We start from the raw sequence: 15,954 nt of genomic DNA on the forward strand, positions 1-15,954 counted from the left end.
AGGAACTCCCTCAAGTTGGTACATATTTAATTTAATTTAACTGAGACTTCAGTAGAGAAACATTATAACGACTGAATATAACGGGATACTTTTAGATCGAAATAACCCAAAACCGTAGTAACGGCCAATTTTACTCGCACATTGCCGGAATAGACGCGAACTCACCCTGTTTGGATCGGTAAGTAACAAAAAAAAAACATGCTCGTCTAAGACTCTTTAATGGCTTTTAAAATTTAACGGAAGGCTCAGGAATCGAGCGGTTTCGACTAGTCGGATGAAGATGCGAACATGTGGCTAGTATAGTAGTACCATAGACTCTTAGCATACTGCATTGATCGAACATTGACGGCTTTAGAAAACACAACCAAAATAATGATCTGTAGAAAGTTCTTATGTAAACGTTTTAAAAATAGAAACGCAATGGAAAATTTTTCGCCTTTCAATGAAAAATTTCCGATGGATATTTTCTAACTAACTGCTTATTTTTTGAAACGCGATATTTTCAATAATCATTTTATTGATAATTTTTCAAACACCAAGCCAATCTACATTTGTGTCATCCAAAAAGAAAAACCAACAACTATTTTGGATCGACTAAATAATAAACATGTAGAGCCAAGATTGGCAGAGCGGAAAGTTTATCTAAAGCGTGAATGGGACCATTATGCTCATTATGTTCTACTATCCAACCAGACTTCTTGATTAGCATAACTTTTGAGTGAATTTCATTACGGACAAAAACTCAAACTGGCTTTGAAATTTCGCATAAACAGATACAGTTTGATTTCTGTAATTTTCTACTTGGCATTAGAACTGATCTGTCTTCAAATTAGAACCGTACGGAAAAAGTAATCGCTAGGAAGAGAATTTGCGTGAAAGCTATGGGTTACAGACGTTCCACCCGCACTCCTACTGCCCACATTCAGCTCGATAAGCAGCATCTCATTCATGTGTTGCTTTTACTGCGAAACCTGGTCTCTGACTCTGCGCAACAGTGCGTTTTAACTTCGTGGAGCTGCGAAACCGGTTTCCCGGCATTTCGGTATTTTGCCGCTTTGTGTTTGTTTATTTTGTTCATTTTTATTCAGGTTTCACTATTATCATCTTTATCGTTGGCTTCGCTATAGCGCGCAGTGATCGCATCCCAATTCACGCTAGTAATTAGGGTTGCCAAATAATATAATTTGCGTCGGAAATGGACTGGATTATTTTATTGGTGAGGAAAATTTTTCCTGGCTCAATCGACTTTAAATTTTCACAATTTCCTTCTTAGATAGTATTGTCAGGTAACGACTGAAGGAACACAATTTTAGATAACAATTTTGAACTTTTTCTGTAGGTGTAACTTTAACTCTCAAAACAACTACTTTTGGAAGCTGCCATTTTGTAATTAATCAAAATTTTTACTAATCCCTTGACCGCTACCTGTACTTATCTATTGTGATAATATTTTTTTTTTTTTTGCAAATTGGAATTATGATAGTTATAAGAACAAAAATCCTTTCTACCCGCCAGACACCTTTTTTCAGTGGTCCTCCCTGAGATCGGCACCGGGATCAAGGAATCCAAATTATAAATTAAATGCTTCTTCAAAATAAATTCACCAAAAAACATTTTTTTTCGTCCATGTAAGTGAATAGAAGCCCTTAAGCGTTTATACTTTGAAAATAAAATATATATGTAAGTGTATTTGAATAGATATCTTCCTCATCATTACCCTCCTAATCCAAAACAGAAGCTTGGCAACCATGATGGTCTTTATTGTTGTTTCTTTTTGTGTTAGGTTGCAGCTCGAGCGAATAACTAGAATGTCAACGCAAACAAGCGTACATAAGAGGGGAAATGTAGACAATCTAAATCTTCGTTAATGTATGCATGTATGTAGATATGTATTTGTACAAAAAAAGGTGGACGCACAAGCCGCGCAACCAAAAAAAAGTAGAAACAGGAATTTCTGATAAGTCGACTTGACAGGTATTTTTTGGACACACTCCACTTACACAACACACATATGTATGTATGTACATATTCACAAACTTAAATTTTGTTAAAATTATAAATAAATTACCAGCTTTAAGTGCGACACATTAATCCACTCGATATTAAATCATTTAAAATACACCGGGTCATTCCTTGCAGAACATTACGGCAAAAATTTCAAAATTTGTACAAATGTTTTTGATTTGCACACACACAAACGTACGCCACAATAAGCACGTCCCGTTGCACAAATAAATTCTCACAATCGCGGTTAATTCACAAGCTTGTGTTAATTTTTAATGCCCACAGCCTCAGCCTCACTTTATTCAACTTTTCACACACTTGTTAATTCTCATTCATTCTCCATTGATGCTAGCACACAACATTCCTTCACAATTCACTTTTCATATAACAACTTCACTGGAATTTAGCAACTTTTATGGCTACATTTATATTTATTTTCACACTTTTGGGCAATGCACTTTTCGAATGGATTTTCCTCGAATTTGTTTTGTTTTGTCTGACTTTCTTTTAAGCGAATTCCGGCGATCGCGAACGTACAAGAAATTGAGATCAAGTCAACTGCAACGCTTCAGAATATTACCGTTTAACACACGTTCGTATTGCCAATACATTTTAGACTGAACGAAGCAGACGCCGTCGGCTGGAGAAATGGTGCTGTTCTTTCGTTTGCGACATCGGCAGCGCACAGTGGGTCGAAAGTGTGCTTGGGTGTAGGAGACTTTTTAAATATATTGTACTACACGGATTATTGTTAAATTTGAATATAATTAAGAAAAATATAAAATTTAACTGTTTATAGGCATTCACCATTTTTCTTTGCTCTAAGCAAAAGTAATCGCATTTAATTTCTCCTTGCTCAGCTTCTTCTGCCCCAAGCATGTAATAGGCAGCGATCGTTGCAAAACAACAAATAAAGAGGTAGAATTGCACGTTTGTACATCAAAGCAGGCAACTGCATATGTAATGGTTTATGAGAGCGATGTCAAAAAGTGAGATAGTAAAAATGAGAATTGAACGAAGAGAAGAATGTTAATACTGGGAATTGATAATCAAAAGCCTTAATTTCAAACAATGAAATAAAATGCAATTAAAAGTTTCATATCCCAAATAAATTTGTATGTACATAATGTATATACATATGTATTTAAAAACAATTAAAACCGACAAATGTAAAATCAGGTATAAATAGTAATTTATATTCCATGCATGTACTGAAAACCTTGCATACTTTTAGGCGGCAATAAAAAGTGACTGCCTGTGGTTACCCGACATTTATATATATTTTTTAATGACATTTAAACACATCTTTTTAATTTTGTATATTTTGCAGTCTTATTTATAGTCTTTATTTTATAATATATAATTCATTAAAAATTTCGTATAAAAGTACATAAATTGTATAAATGCAGTTGCGGAAGAAACCATATGAGAATTGTTACATGCTCTCTGGTTTCGGTCTTTATCTCGTTAGCGATAAGCTTTTCTTATTTACAATTATTCAAATGGCTCGCTTAGTACTTTTCCCTGATCTATGCCATAAATAAATTCGTTATCACGCACATAAGCCCAAGCCATACGCCTTGACGTCCATGCAACGCCAATATCACCTTGTGGCCCAATAGTTATAGCACCACCAGTTCCACCTAAGCGTTCAGTCATCTCTTTGCATGCCACCTCCGTGGCTGCTTGTGCTGACATATTCTCGTAACGAATATTGGCTAGAATTTTTTGTGCCAAATTAAAGCGCATTATTGTCTCACCATGACCAGTAGACGAAACGCCGCCCCATTTATTGTCGGCGTAAGTGCCACAACCAAGCAGTGGTGTATCACCTATACGTCCGGGCACTTTACCAGTTATTCCACCGGTTGATGTAGCGACAGCAATATTACCCTTAGCATCGATGGCAACGGCGCCCACTGTACCTAGCTCACCCGGACGTTCTTTAACAGCTGTATCTAACTCCGTTCTTGCGTATGTGGTGTCTTTACCCTCCGCTTGTTGTTTCTTAAATTGTGCTAATGCATCGCGGGCACTTTGTGTCACTAATGAACCTTGTGGCAATTGTAGAGCACCATTTTCTAAAGCGAATTTTTGAGCACTAACACCACCCAAAAATGTGTGATTAGTTCTTTCCATGACATGTCGTGCCACCGTGATGGGGTATTTGATGTCCTGCAGTAAGGTAACACAACCAGCACGCAACTTTGAACCTTCCATAATGCTAGCTTCTACTTCTACATTGCCGTCGCTATTAAGGCAAGCTCCATAGCCAGCATTGAAATTTTCATCCTCTTCCATTGCACGCACTGCCGCCTCGACGGCATCCAGAGCAGAACCCCCTTCGTGGCCACCACATTTCATCGCAGGCATCAACAATGGCAAACCAGCTTTCAAAGCCAACTTCATGCCTTGCACTTTGCCGAGAACACGCGCATCACCTATATCGCCGGCTCCTCCATGCACTAAAAGCATTGGTGGGGACATTTCAAAAGATGTACTTCTTTGCCTGCAAATAATAGGTGTATACTTATTAAAAAATTGTACTTTCAAAGTTCCTTGATAATTTTTCTTATTTACTCACTGAGCAGCAATAAATCCAAGAACAATGCACGAAGAGAAAGTTTACCGCTTTGTCCAGAAAGACAACTGCAAGGCCCCTTTTTATCACTAACATTGTTTACTCCGAGGTTACTTGCCTTATCTCAGCTAGAAATTTATATTGGAAAGCTAACAAAACCAAAATAAACAAAACTGGAAAACTAAAGTCATAAAAAAAAACAAAGCCGAGTGCCATCAGAAAGAGAAATGCCAGAGAATTTCCACCATTAAGAAAATGTTGTTTATACAAAAATTTAAACTACTACACAGACTAAAAGAATTTTGCAAAGTTTTTCTATATTTCTTACAAAATATTGATTGTACATACTTTATGTACAAGAATTCGAATTTCGAACACAAGATTATGACAAAGACTTTTTGTTGGATCTACTGAAATATGGCAAAGTTGGTTGAACAAAAAAACATATGGCACCCTTCATCTAATCAAAACAAAACCAATGAAGTATAACAAAACAAAATTCGATGACATTTCTGCCATGTTTTGTTCGTTTGATTATTTTAATTTTGTTCAATCTATTTTTTCTTCTCGAACATTGTGGACGCTTTCAGAGGCAAGAAAGTTTCCTCTCTTGCATTTATTCAGCAAAACTTAACTAAATTGTGACTAATATATCCAATTAAAAACAAAGAAAAATTGTCTATTAAAAACGTAAAGCCAATTTGGTGAACAATTTAGCAACAACAAAAGCAATATAAGTTTAGTAGTAATTTTCCTCAGAGTAAACGCTTACTGCGTTTTATTTAAAAAACTACCATCGGAAAACAAATGCAAAGTTGAAAGAATACTTTGTCTGCTACAAATAAACTTTAAAAATTTTGAGGAAGGAATCGTGCTGCATCAGTGCTGGGTGAGTTTTTACCAAAATTTTGCATGTTACAATGTAGTGCTAAAGTTTTTCTTTCTAATTTTTCTACCAAAGCTTATACAAAATTTTATAAATTTACTCAAATGTTGGAAAATATGTATGTTTCTGCATATAAATATTGCCATTTGGATCTTTTTCTCAGGTTTTTTCTACCTTGTAATTGTTAACATACTAGTATTTGCTACACGTGCGTGTGTATGTATGCCAATAAATCGTATATTTATTTGTCCTTGTTACAGTTTCCCAAACAACCACCTTACGTTCCACCCATACGCTTTCCACCTATCATTACATTATGTACATATGTATGTATTACAAAAGACACACATATGTACCTCTCTACGTGCGTATACACAATTTGTATAGTTTCCTATTGTATTTTCACGATTTTTGTTTTCATTTGCTGCTTTGTCGTTGGTTTTGTTTATTTCCTCAGATATTTTTTTTTTGATAAAGCCCATTCGCCGAGGTATACTATTAAAAAACATATGCACGGACTGTTGTGCAATGCTTGAAAAATTCATATAAAATTATTGTGTATAGAGAGTCTTAAAAATTGGACGAGATGAGAGATTATTTTTGAACAAAGGCCTTCAATGTTATTTTGAAAATAAAAACTAGAAGTTAAAAAAAATAGATTGTATTAGATTATTACATGAGGATTGCATCGCAACCTTAGGTATGTTGTGCCGTAGATCGTATTATATTCATACGTTTGCTAGCATTTACCCTTTACAAATAAATTGTTGTAAAAATGTGAATATTTTTACCAAAACTAACACTAATATGATTGGCATCGGGTTAGCTTAACACTTTTTATTTTGAACTGGAGTAAAAAATTGTAGAATTATAAAATAAGGGTGATATACTTAGTCGTAGCCATAAGTCCTGTTACAAGCGCCGGCCGTTATAAAAAAGAATTGTATGATAAATTTTTGTAGACACTGCTTACTGCTAATTTGTCTTCGCTGACGAAACTGACGCATGTAACAACAATCATTTATATATGTATATTTTTTGACCAGAAACATTGGGTTACATATACATACATATATGAAAGTAAAAATATTTCAATATTTTTAAGAAAATAAAATATTCACTCCCAGTCATAACTTGAAATTTTCGGATTTTGAATAAAAGTTGCTGTGTTATTTGTCCATTAAAAACTAAAAATCGATTATTTTGTAAATTTTGCAAATGCTAATTATATTCTACTAACTTCCAAATGTTTGAAATCAGTAGCGTAGTAATTAAAAATTCAAATCTTGATTACACAAACTTTTCAACCTCAATTACAGCTTGCAAAAATAAAAAAAGAGCGTTAAAAATACTTCAAAATACACGTGACTAAATTGAAAGTTGATATCGCAAAAGCATAGCTGCTCTGCAGACAAAGGAAACTGTGACCAGAAGAGCAAGTATTGATGTTCGTCGTGTGTATTCCTACTTTCAAATAAGGAATTGCAAACAAAGAAATCATCAGTCAAACGTTCAATTTGAAGCCTGTCTTTGTACATCCACTGCAAACAAGTAATAAACCAGGTTAGGTAAAACCACTTCTATAGTCAGAAGGCAAAAAATTGTCTTTGTATTCGACGCGGAATTGCATGAAAAGTTGCTGCATTTACTAATTCCAAGTGTGGGGTAACAACAAAGTGTGGAGTAATAACAAACAATAACAAAAAACAGAAAATATATTGGAAAAAAGACACCACAAGTAAAAATAACAAACAACGCAAATATGCCAGCTGATTCGATTTCAAGGTGAGTATTCAATTACTCGCTGTTTTAGCGGGTAGGGAGGTGAAAAGTTTGCGTTGCAGATATAATTAGTGTAATAGAAGTTAGGAAATGCATTTTTTTATAAGCTTTACATTTCATATGAATTATTTATAATTTCTTGTGTTTGTACACAGTTCATTGGCTACTGCAAATTACTGGTTTTCTGCTTTACTGCGCAATTATTTCATTGCTTAGTCAAAAAAATATACAAATACATACATACATATACAATAAGTTAATTAACTTTAGCGTGTGCTTTGTATATTAAGTTTCAGTTAATATTAATTCATACTTTTATGTATATACATTTTATATGTTTACTTGTTTGTATAAATTTTCATAATAAAATTTTCATCTTTAAGATGCTTTATTAAGAGTCTATATAAATTTTAGATCGAAAATTATTTAAATCAAGAAAAAATTATAACTTCGGTTGAGCCGAAGCTAAAATACCTTTTAGAAATAAAGTTTCCTTGCAAGATCTTGATCAGATTGTATGGCAGCTATGGTGGTCCGATATGAACAGTTTGTTCAGAGATTACAGCATTGTTTTAGACGACAATTCAAGAAAAAATTCGTAAAGATATCTTGTCAGATAAAAAAGGTTTCCTTACAATTAATCGTTAAATTTAACTATGTATATACTAGATACTATAGCTCCTTGTAAAGAAAAGAACGTGTTGAACATTTGACAGCTTTGTCCTAAAAACTGAGAGACAAACGGCCAGACAGGCATGACTAAATAAACTCAGCTCGTCATGCTGATCATTTATATATATTTTATAGGGTTATAAGGTCAGTTAATATATCCTGTTCGGGTATAATAATAAATAATTAAATTTTGAGCGAAAAGCAGTAAATTAGAATAAAATACAACAAAAAAATAAAAAAAATGTTTTAAAAAAACTAACCTCAGTTCCTTAAAAACTTTTCTTAGTACACATTTTAGGTTAAGTTTTAAAATTATTTTATGCTATTACTAATTATAAATCTATTAAATTCTTATTGGTATTACTATTTATAAATGTCTTAATTTCTCATTCAGGATGGACTCCAACGGTTCTGGTGGCGAGGCTAATCCGCCCGAAAATTTACTCGGTACCTCACCCGGTGCCTCAAGTTTACGCAGTCGCACTGAGAGTGAAAGTTCTGACAAGTAAGTAATTGTAAAATATGTCTATATTATCTATTTTATGGTAAATTTTTGCTTTTCTACTTCAGGCTAGCGCGTTTCGTTCTGCCCAGCATGGATGGTAGTCCACCAAAGGTGCTAACACTGAACGAAGTGGGTGATGTGCTAAAAAATATACAAAACATGGAACTGGTGCACGAAATTGCAATTAATCCAGAGTTTAAATTCGAGCCTTATGAACCACCAGAGAACAGGTAAGACAATAAGAGATGAAATGTCAAAATTGTTTACTAAATGAATTCAATAAACTTTCAATACGACAGCCTGGAACGCCGCATCAAAGATATTATGCATAAAGCCTTCTGGGATGTATTGCGTGGTGAATTGAATGAAAATCCTCCTCGCTATGATTACGCCCTACAATTGTTGGCTGAGATTAAAGATTGCTTTCCACAAATCATCTCGCAGAATAATACACGTGCCTTACAGCACATCAACGAAATACTGGACATCGATGTACTCAAGCAACAAGCCGAGGAGGGTGTCCTAGATTTTAGAGCTTATGCAAATTTTGTCATACAAATTATGGCTAAGTCGTGTGCACCAGCCCGTGATGAAATGGTGCGTCAGTTAACTGAAATCACAGATGTGGTGGATACTTTTAAGAATATACTGGAAACAATGGCGCTCATGAAATTAGATATGGTCAACTGTTTACTCGATTTTGCACGCAATGACATTATGGCCAATTCGGTGGAATATGAAAAGAAGAAATTCAAGGAGTATTTGGAGTATTACAAATGTAAGTTAACTCAGAGGGCATTTACATTTTAAATGTACAAATTTTAATTCATTCCTCTTTATAGTTGGCTTCCCAGCCACCGAAAATTGGCTGAAGAACAGTTGTGCACATGATGTCAATAATGTGCCCTCAACGCCAGAACAAACCATCTCCAATGCTTACATGCAACTTATGGATTGGGACGAGTCCATGGAGTTCCCAGAGGTGCTGTCGGTTGACAAGGAACGTATCTTGAAACTGGGCCAACGTGCCAAACGTATTTGCACATGCGCGGCAGTCATCTCCATTTGCTCAGGTGTGCCGATTATTTCGCAACGCTCTGAAAATCGTGTCGCACTTGCCAAGCAAATTGAAATCATATTGCAAGGCACTACTAATAAAAAGTAAATGAAAATGGAAAACTTTGTAAAACGAACTTAAAGTGACAACTAACTTTTTTTTTTTGTAGAGAGCTCTTGGATTCGATAGAAAACGTTTGGCTGCAAGTCAAGACGGTCATAAATGGTTACTTGCAAAAGGAAAATCAACCGATAATGGATACTAATACGGAGGAATTATTGTTTTCGCAAATAATGCAGGCGGGCAACAAGGATTCACCTGTAGGCCAACTAATGTGTAAGTATTTTTTTTCCAAGTAATTAAATAAGCACAATTGATTAAATGTAGTTCGAGAAAAAGATTATATAACTTCATCTGCTTCAATAGGGAAACGTTTTCAAACATATTTCCGTTTGGCCCTACGCTCGCGAGCCGGTTTGCCACCGCCACCACCTGGCTATGCGGATTTCCAAGATGAACTCGAGGCTTATACCACTGCCTTAAAACGCGTAATTGCCTATAATCATTCCGTCTTCGGTGAATACTTTATGCGTGTCCTCACACAACAGCCTTTCGCAAGCAGCGCAGCAACAGTAACTACGTCCGATGCTGCAGCTGCTGGCGGCACCACAGCAAGGGAACAGGACTCTGCTGACAATGCCGCTGCTGCTGTCACTGCCGAGGAGAAGGCTACACAGAGCCAATAATTGAAATATATGCTGGCGTATTGTGAAGGACAAGCGGCAGTATGTGCTGTGCGTGAATATGTGGTGCGAATGTTGTTGTCAGACAATTGCTGCCATTGGCCTAAATTGATTTCATAGAATAAATCGGAAGTTTTGTAAACGAAATAACTAACATAGCCCACTTTGCTGTGCCAGAAGTGCAGAGAATTTACTAATGAAGGAGGCGTAGCAGTTAGGGTGGCGCACATGCAGAAAATCGAAAATTTTTCTTACCCAAAAAACAAAAAAAAAAACAAACGTAAATTTATCGCAAATGGATAACGTTAGAAACAAACAAATTGAATGAGATTAATAATGAAGAAATGCATAGTCGAAAATGGTAAAAATTATACAAATTCAAACGTTAAAACGTACTATTATTTTATTTTAAATAATTGTTTCACAAAATTATTAAATGAAGCGAAGTTAAATTCAATGCGAAATTATAAAACTTAGTTAAAAAATCGAAATCTTTAATTTTATTTTGCTTTTATATAGCGACAAAAGCTTCGTAAGGCCAATGAAAATTTATAAACAAAACCAAAAAAAATTAAAATTATATTGGTGTTGCTTGCAGGAACGGAAATGAGACTTGAAATGCTTTGAAATTATGTTTAACATTTCCGTTAGTCATATTTACCGTTTATTGTAACTGCACACTTGTGTGTGGAATCTATTTATACACGAAACTGCTTAGTATAAAAAGTTTTAAAACTTGGTTCTAGCTATTAGCATACAAAACACCAACGATTAGGTGCGATAATCTAGCAGAGGACTACTTTTAGTTGAAACTCCTAACTCAACCACCAACCACAATGAAGTGATACCGTTTTTTATTTACCAGCATTTTACGAATTTTTATATACCCACATACATAATACACACATAAACGAACTGAATTTAGTGAATGACTTATTCGAAGGCATGTAACTAGAACATATAAATATATTGTGAACAAATTGTTACAACAGCTATCTTTTTTGTTGTAATTTACTGCATTAATTTACATTATTTATTTATTTTCTTTATTGGAAAAAGGAAGAGATTTCTTAATTAGAAATGTGTTGTGATATTGAGAACTATTAACATTAACCCTAATACTACCTATACATATATAGAATATATACATTATACAACCGAATATGATATACTATACAATTCTAGAAACATACATACATACATACAATACATATGCGTAATATTCATGGTTGCGCTGAGGAAAGCAACTTTAACACAATTGATTATAATTTTATCTCTAGCATATACAATTAATGTGAAAAATAAATAAATATTATAAAATACAGAAAATTATGTATTCATTTATGTGATTGGTTAGTATTAGACGCTAAATCTGATAATTGGTTTAAATGTGTTAGCAAGCTTAAGGGGTTACATGGGTTTACGGGTTTCAAAAAATCGAATTTTTTTATTGTTTTATTAAATTCTACAACTCTCCTTTAGAATATTGCCCTAAATTTTAAAGTTGATCTGAGTAAAAGTTTCGGAGATACAGCATTGAGAACTGGTGCGCTCGAGGCTAGCTAGGCTAAATGCGCCGTCTGTAAACGCGTTTTTCTCAAAATTGTGTTTTTGAAGTCGGTTGGCAAGATTTCTTGAGAACTACTCAACTGAAGTTCATGAAATTTTACACAGGTTTTTGAGATTAAATTCTTAAAGACTTCGACGAAGCATGTTTTTTTCGATTACAACTATTTGAAAAAAATTTCGCGGACCTTTCACTGAAATTTTTGTTTTTATACCCTGAACAGGGTATATTAAGTTTGTCACGAAGTTTGTAACACCCAGGAAGGGTCGGATACCCTATAAAGTATATATATAAATGATCACTATGTCGAGCTGAGTCGATTTAACCATGTCCGTTTGTCTGTACATATATATACGAACAAGTCCCTCAGTTTTTAAGATATCGTTTTGAAATTTTGCAAACGTCATTTTTTCTTCAAGAAGCTGCTCATTTGTCGGAACTGCCGATATCGGACCACTATAACATATAGCTGCCATATAAACTGAACGATCGGAATCAAGGGCTTGTATGGAAAACTTTCACATTTGACAATGTATCTTCACGAAATTTGGTATAGATTATTTTCTAAGACAAAACTTTTGCATATAGCTGCCATACAAACTGAATGATCGGAATCTAGTGCTGGTATGGAAAACTTTTGCATTTGACGTGGTATCTTCTCGAAATTTGGCATGGATTACTGCTTAAGGTAACAATATAATCTCCAAAAAAATTGTTCAAAACGAATTACTATAGCATTCCATACAAACTTAACACATAGTTACTAAGAGAAATGCACCTGTGAAGGGTGCAACCGAAGTTAACGTTTATTCTTGTTTTTTGGTAAAAATGTCTACCAAAAATTCAATTTTCAGTCTTTTTCCTTCGTTCAAGTTCTAAGTTAAGGTTTTAACTAAAATACGTATTTTTTCACTTTAGATGATCCTGTAAGAAGTTATCCTGGCAACGAGGGCGCACTTTTTTCCTAGTGGTCACCGGAAATGGCGTCGCAATGGCCGAGTTTAAAATATTTTTTTTTCAACAATTTCAGAATTTCTTCGTTAATAGTGTATGTTTGTAACAATAAAAAATTCTAATAAAATGTTTAATTTTTTATATGAAAAAATTACTCGTTCATAACAATGAAATCGTTGATCAGTTCGAAATGTGATTTTTTACTGGACTTAAAGTTTTGTTATGTAAGAAGCAACACGAAAATGCTCTATCGAACTACATATAATAATATATATTTAGTCACTAAATCTTTCACCGGTGTCGTTTTAAAGGAAAAAAGGTTAGACTTGTAACAACTACTCTGTGGGTCGTGAGTGCGATAATACGACCCAAAATTAATCTAAAAACAATAAAACACGCTAACTACGACTGCATCGAAGCTATAATACTCTTCACAGTTGCATTTATTAAAGCATAAAAGGGTATACAAGGTTCTCTATATGGACAACCTTAACAAAAAAACTCACTTTTTGCGCAGCTTGTTCTGGAGTTTGTAGCAGGTTAAACTGCTACTTATTTAGAGTTGACCCCGACATACCAAATAAATATCCAACATGCAATGAGTAACCGCAGGACTTTAATCACCTCTTTGCAGCAAACTCTACTCATCTAACCTCCTCTCCCTATGGTCCGACCCCTGCCGTTAAATGACTGCGATGACAACTAACCTGAACCTTACCACCCCAGCAGATTTAGATAACAATTACAGCAACAACAACAACAAATTTATATTGATTTTGATCGGTCAGTTTGTGTGGAAGCTATATGTTATAGTTGTCCGATCTTAACAAGTTGTTCGTAGGTTATATCGTTGCCATGGGCACTAATCTATAACAATATTTTGTGAAGATATTTTGTTAAATAAAAAAGTTTTTCATACAAGAACTTAATTTGGATCGATCAGTTTGAATGGCAGCTATATGTTATAGTGGTCCGAAATCGGCGATTCCGACAAATTAGCAACTTCTTAAAGAGAAAAAAACGAGTACAAAAAACCAATTTGATATCACAAAAATTGAGCAGACGGAATCGTTTTGAATGCAATCTGGTGGCAGTGAAGGAAGAAAACAGCATTGTCCAGTGGAGTAAAAACTGAGGTGAAAAACAAATTGCGACGAAGAAAGACTAAAGACTCTTCGGTTAATAATTTATATAACATTAGCCGATTATAAAACTATTATTAGGTAAAAATTTTCAAAGCTGTGCTGTGCTCTTAGCTATTTGCTCTAAAAACTGTGAAGAAAAAATGATAAAACGACTTTGATTTGTACACAGTTTTGTTTTATTAGAATAAAAACCAAAAACAAATTGTCAAACATTAAAAAATATACGCAATGATTAATATTGTATATGTATATGTATATATTTTTGTTATAATATTATAATAGAATGATATATACATACATATACATATAGTATAATTTTGTATATTTAGTTATTGATATTGATTTTTTGCATTAACATTATTGATTGGTATGATAGGTAATAATATTTGTTTATACGTTTGTGTGTAGTATTTTATGCACACTACTATGCACTTTATATATATTTTTCTTATTACAAGTATATGTTTTAGTTTACCCACTTTTTCCCCGCTATTAACATTGCATTCTAACAACTATTTCATATTAAATTATTATTTTGTAACATACACATATACTACATACATACATACACGTATTCCTTAAGACCGATCATCAACATTCTTCTTCTACTGAGCACTAATTTTATAAACATATTTTGCGGTTTTAATATTTTTATTTTTAATTTGGTAAAAATTTGTTACATGCGTTTGCTTTTTTTAACAAAAATGTTTCGACGTCTTTGTAAGAGAGCTACGCGTAATATTTGTATGTTATGTGTATGCTTGTTTACTATATATAACCCTTGCTAACAAAAAATATCAATATTCCCTCAATATTACTAACAAAATTTGCTTACACCAAAGAGCATGCGCAAATAATTGATTTGCTTGTAACACTTCTAATTAGCACCACTACTAAATTAAAAAAAAATAAGCGAAAGTTCGAAATGGCTTAACAAGTTTCACAAGTTATTTATTTGTTAGTATAGAATATCATAATAATTTGAAATAAATCGTGATGTTATTGAGAAATGCAGTATATTTAGAATATATTTTGAAATGCCGTATTATTTGGAATATAGCAGCATTTCTATAAGAATAAATTCAAAAAGACTATGGTTTATGCAAAATAAGTGGTAAATTTAGAAACCCTTACACCAAAAAAATCGTACAAAAATGCTGGGTGAAATGAACTAGAAAGAGCGCTATAGACAGTTAGTTTGTGTGAAGTGTTATCCGGCTAAGGATTGTCAACTCCAGCATTCTTAGAATTTACTTTGGGGATGTTTTCTACGGCAATAACAGCAAAATTGAATTGTCACACTACTAGCAATGCACATATCACCACCACATCTGTCCGTTTTATAAGTTTTTACAAGTTTTATTTAAAAATCTTTATAATTTGTTTAGAAAAAAGTGGTTTTGAAGGAAATCTTAGATAACACTGAACTAGTGTGTTGCACTTAAGAACTTTTTAAATTTTGTTGAATACAAGTTTTTTTGGTAAAACGTTTCTTTTTTAGGTTATTTAGAGACTCAAGCAAGTTTTGCAAAATTTCAGGTATTTTAGACTTGCTTATTTGTTTTTACAAGAGATAAAGGTTATCTAATCGTAACTCGGCTATAACCGCTAGCGGTGTCTACGCCAGTAAAGAAGAAAGAGTATCTAACATTAACATTATTCAAAACTTGAAGAATATTAATTTCGTTTATGAAAGTTTATAAATATATTATATGTATATGACGGCAAAAGAAGGCATAGATTCAAAATGTAGAATATATGGTATAATTTCATAAAATGTTTTACACGATCAAAAAAGTTTTTTAAATTGCATTAAAGAAACGAAATTACTTAATGAACAAAACAAAAGTTTAGTAATTGAAAATTTAGCATAAAAGTGTGAAATTAAATTTAAATAAAATATTAAAAAAATTAACCACTCAAAGTTATTCTATCGCAAAATTTGTAAATTTCAAGGTTAGATAAAGATAAAAGTTTTGAAATTTCTTTAGTATTGAAATTTTAGAACCCGCTTTGGATAAATATTTAACATTTTTAAGAATAAAATATTATATAAAA

At 33.3% G+C, this 15,954-nt stretch overlaps 3 protein-coding genes across 6 annotated transcripts in view; 1 reads left to right on the forward strand and 2 right to left on the reverse strand.

Annotated features, from left to right (window-relative positions):
• The window catches only part of LOC120773936 (protein gone early), an 89,790-nt gene extending 87,167 nt beyond the window's left edge, over nucleotides 1-2,623 (reverse strand). For both annotated transcript variants that reach the window (XM_040103147.1, XM_040103146.1), the window contains exon 1: nucleotides 2,069-2,623. The gene's annotated coding sequence lies outside the window, so the exon portion shown is untranslated. The remainder of the gene's footprint in view (nucleotides 1-2,068) is intronic.
• A 781-nt stretch (nucleotides 2,624-3,404) lies between these two features.
• LOC120773939 (probable isoaspartyl peptidase/L-asparaginase CG7860) lies at nucleotides 3,405-4,900 on the reverse strand. Of its 2 annotated transcripts, none has more exons than XM_040103151.1 (2): nucleotides 4,589-4,900; nucleotides 3,405-4,533 (listed from the first exon to the last, which is right to left on the reverse strand). In XM_040103151.1, exons 1-2 carry the CDS (start codon nucleotides 4,679-4,681, stop codon nucleotides 3,499-3,501), a joined length of 1,128 nt encoding a protein of 375 aa, XP_039959085.1. In that variant the 5' UTR covers nucleotides 4,682-4,900; the 3' UTR covers nucleotides 3,405-3,498. The 2 variants fall into 2 exon arrangements, with proteins under 2 accessions (XP_039959085.1, XP_039959086.1); XM_040103152.1 differs by having other exon boundaries at nucleotides 3,405-4,513; nucleotides 4,589-4,680.
• A 233-nt stretch (nucleotides 4,901-5,133) lies between these two features.
• On the forward strand, nucleotides 5,134-11,554 carry LOC120773937 (T-complex protein 11-like protein 1). Of its 2 annotated transcripts, XM_040103148.1 has the most exons (8): nucleotides 5,135-5,474; nucleotides 6,791-7,256; nucleotides 8,320-8,430; nucleotides 8,496-8,660; nucleotides 8,730-9,208; nucleotides 9,273-9,591; nucleotides 9,657-9,823; nucleotides 9,914-11,554. In XM_040103148.1, the coding sequence occupies exons 2-8, from the start codon at nucleotides 7,234-7,236 to the stop codon at nucleotides 10,231-10,233; spliced, it is 1,584 nt and encodes a 527-aa protein (XP_039959082.1). In that variant the 5' UTR covers nucleotides 5,135-5,474; nucleotides 6,791-7,233; the 3' UTR covers nucleotides 10,234-11,554. The 2 variants fall into 2 exon arrangements, with proteins under 2 accessions (XP_039959083.1, XP_039959082.1); XM_040103149.1 differs by lacking the exon at nucleotides 6,791-7,256 and having other exon boundaries at nucleotides 5,134-5,474.
• Nucleotides 11,555-15,954: the final 4,400 nt, after the last annotated feature.

This window comes from Bactrocera tryoni, chromosome 4 (genome assembly GCF_016617805.1).
Source record: "Bactrocera tryoni isolate S06 chromosome 4, CSIRO_BtryS06_freeze2, whole genome shotgun sequence".
NCBI classification, from domain to species: domain Eukaryota; kingdom Metazoa; phylum Arthropoda; class Insecta; order Diptera; family Tephritidae; genus Bactrocera; species Bactrocera tryoni.

What these genes read in the sequence shown, in the direction of transcription:
- LOC120773939 (XM_040103151.1), bottom strand. Translation starts at nt 4,681, where the DNA reads ATGTTAGTGATAAAAAGGGGCCTTGCAGTTGTCTTTCTGGACAAAGCG. An exon ending in CTTGGATTTATTGCTGCTCA is followed by an intron (nt 4,534 to 4,588) that starts GTGAGTAAATAA and finishes TTTTTTAATAAG; the next exon opens with TATACACCTATTATTTGCAG.
- LOC120773937 (XM_040103148.1), top strand. Translation starts at nt 7,234, where the DNA reads ATGCCAGCTGATTCGATTTCAAG. An exon ending in CCAGCTGATTCGATTTCAAG is followed by an intron (nt 7,257 to 8,319) that starts GTGAGTATTCAA and finishes TTTCTCATTCAG; the next exon opens with GATGGACTCCAACGGTTCTG. An exon ending in TATGAACCACCAGAGAACAG is followed by an intron (nt 8,661 to 8,729) that starts GTAAGACAATAA and finishes TCAATACGACAG; the next exon opens with CCTGGAACGCCGCATCAAAG.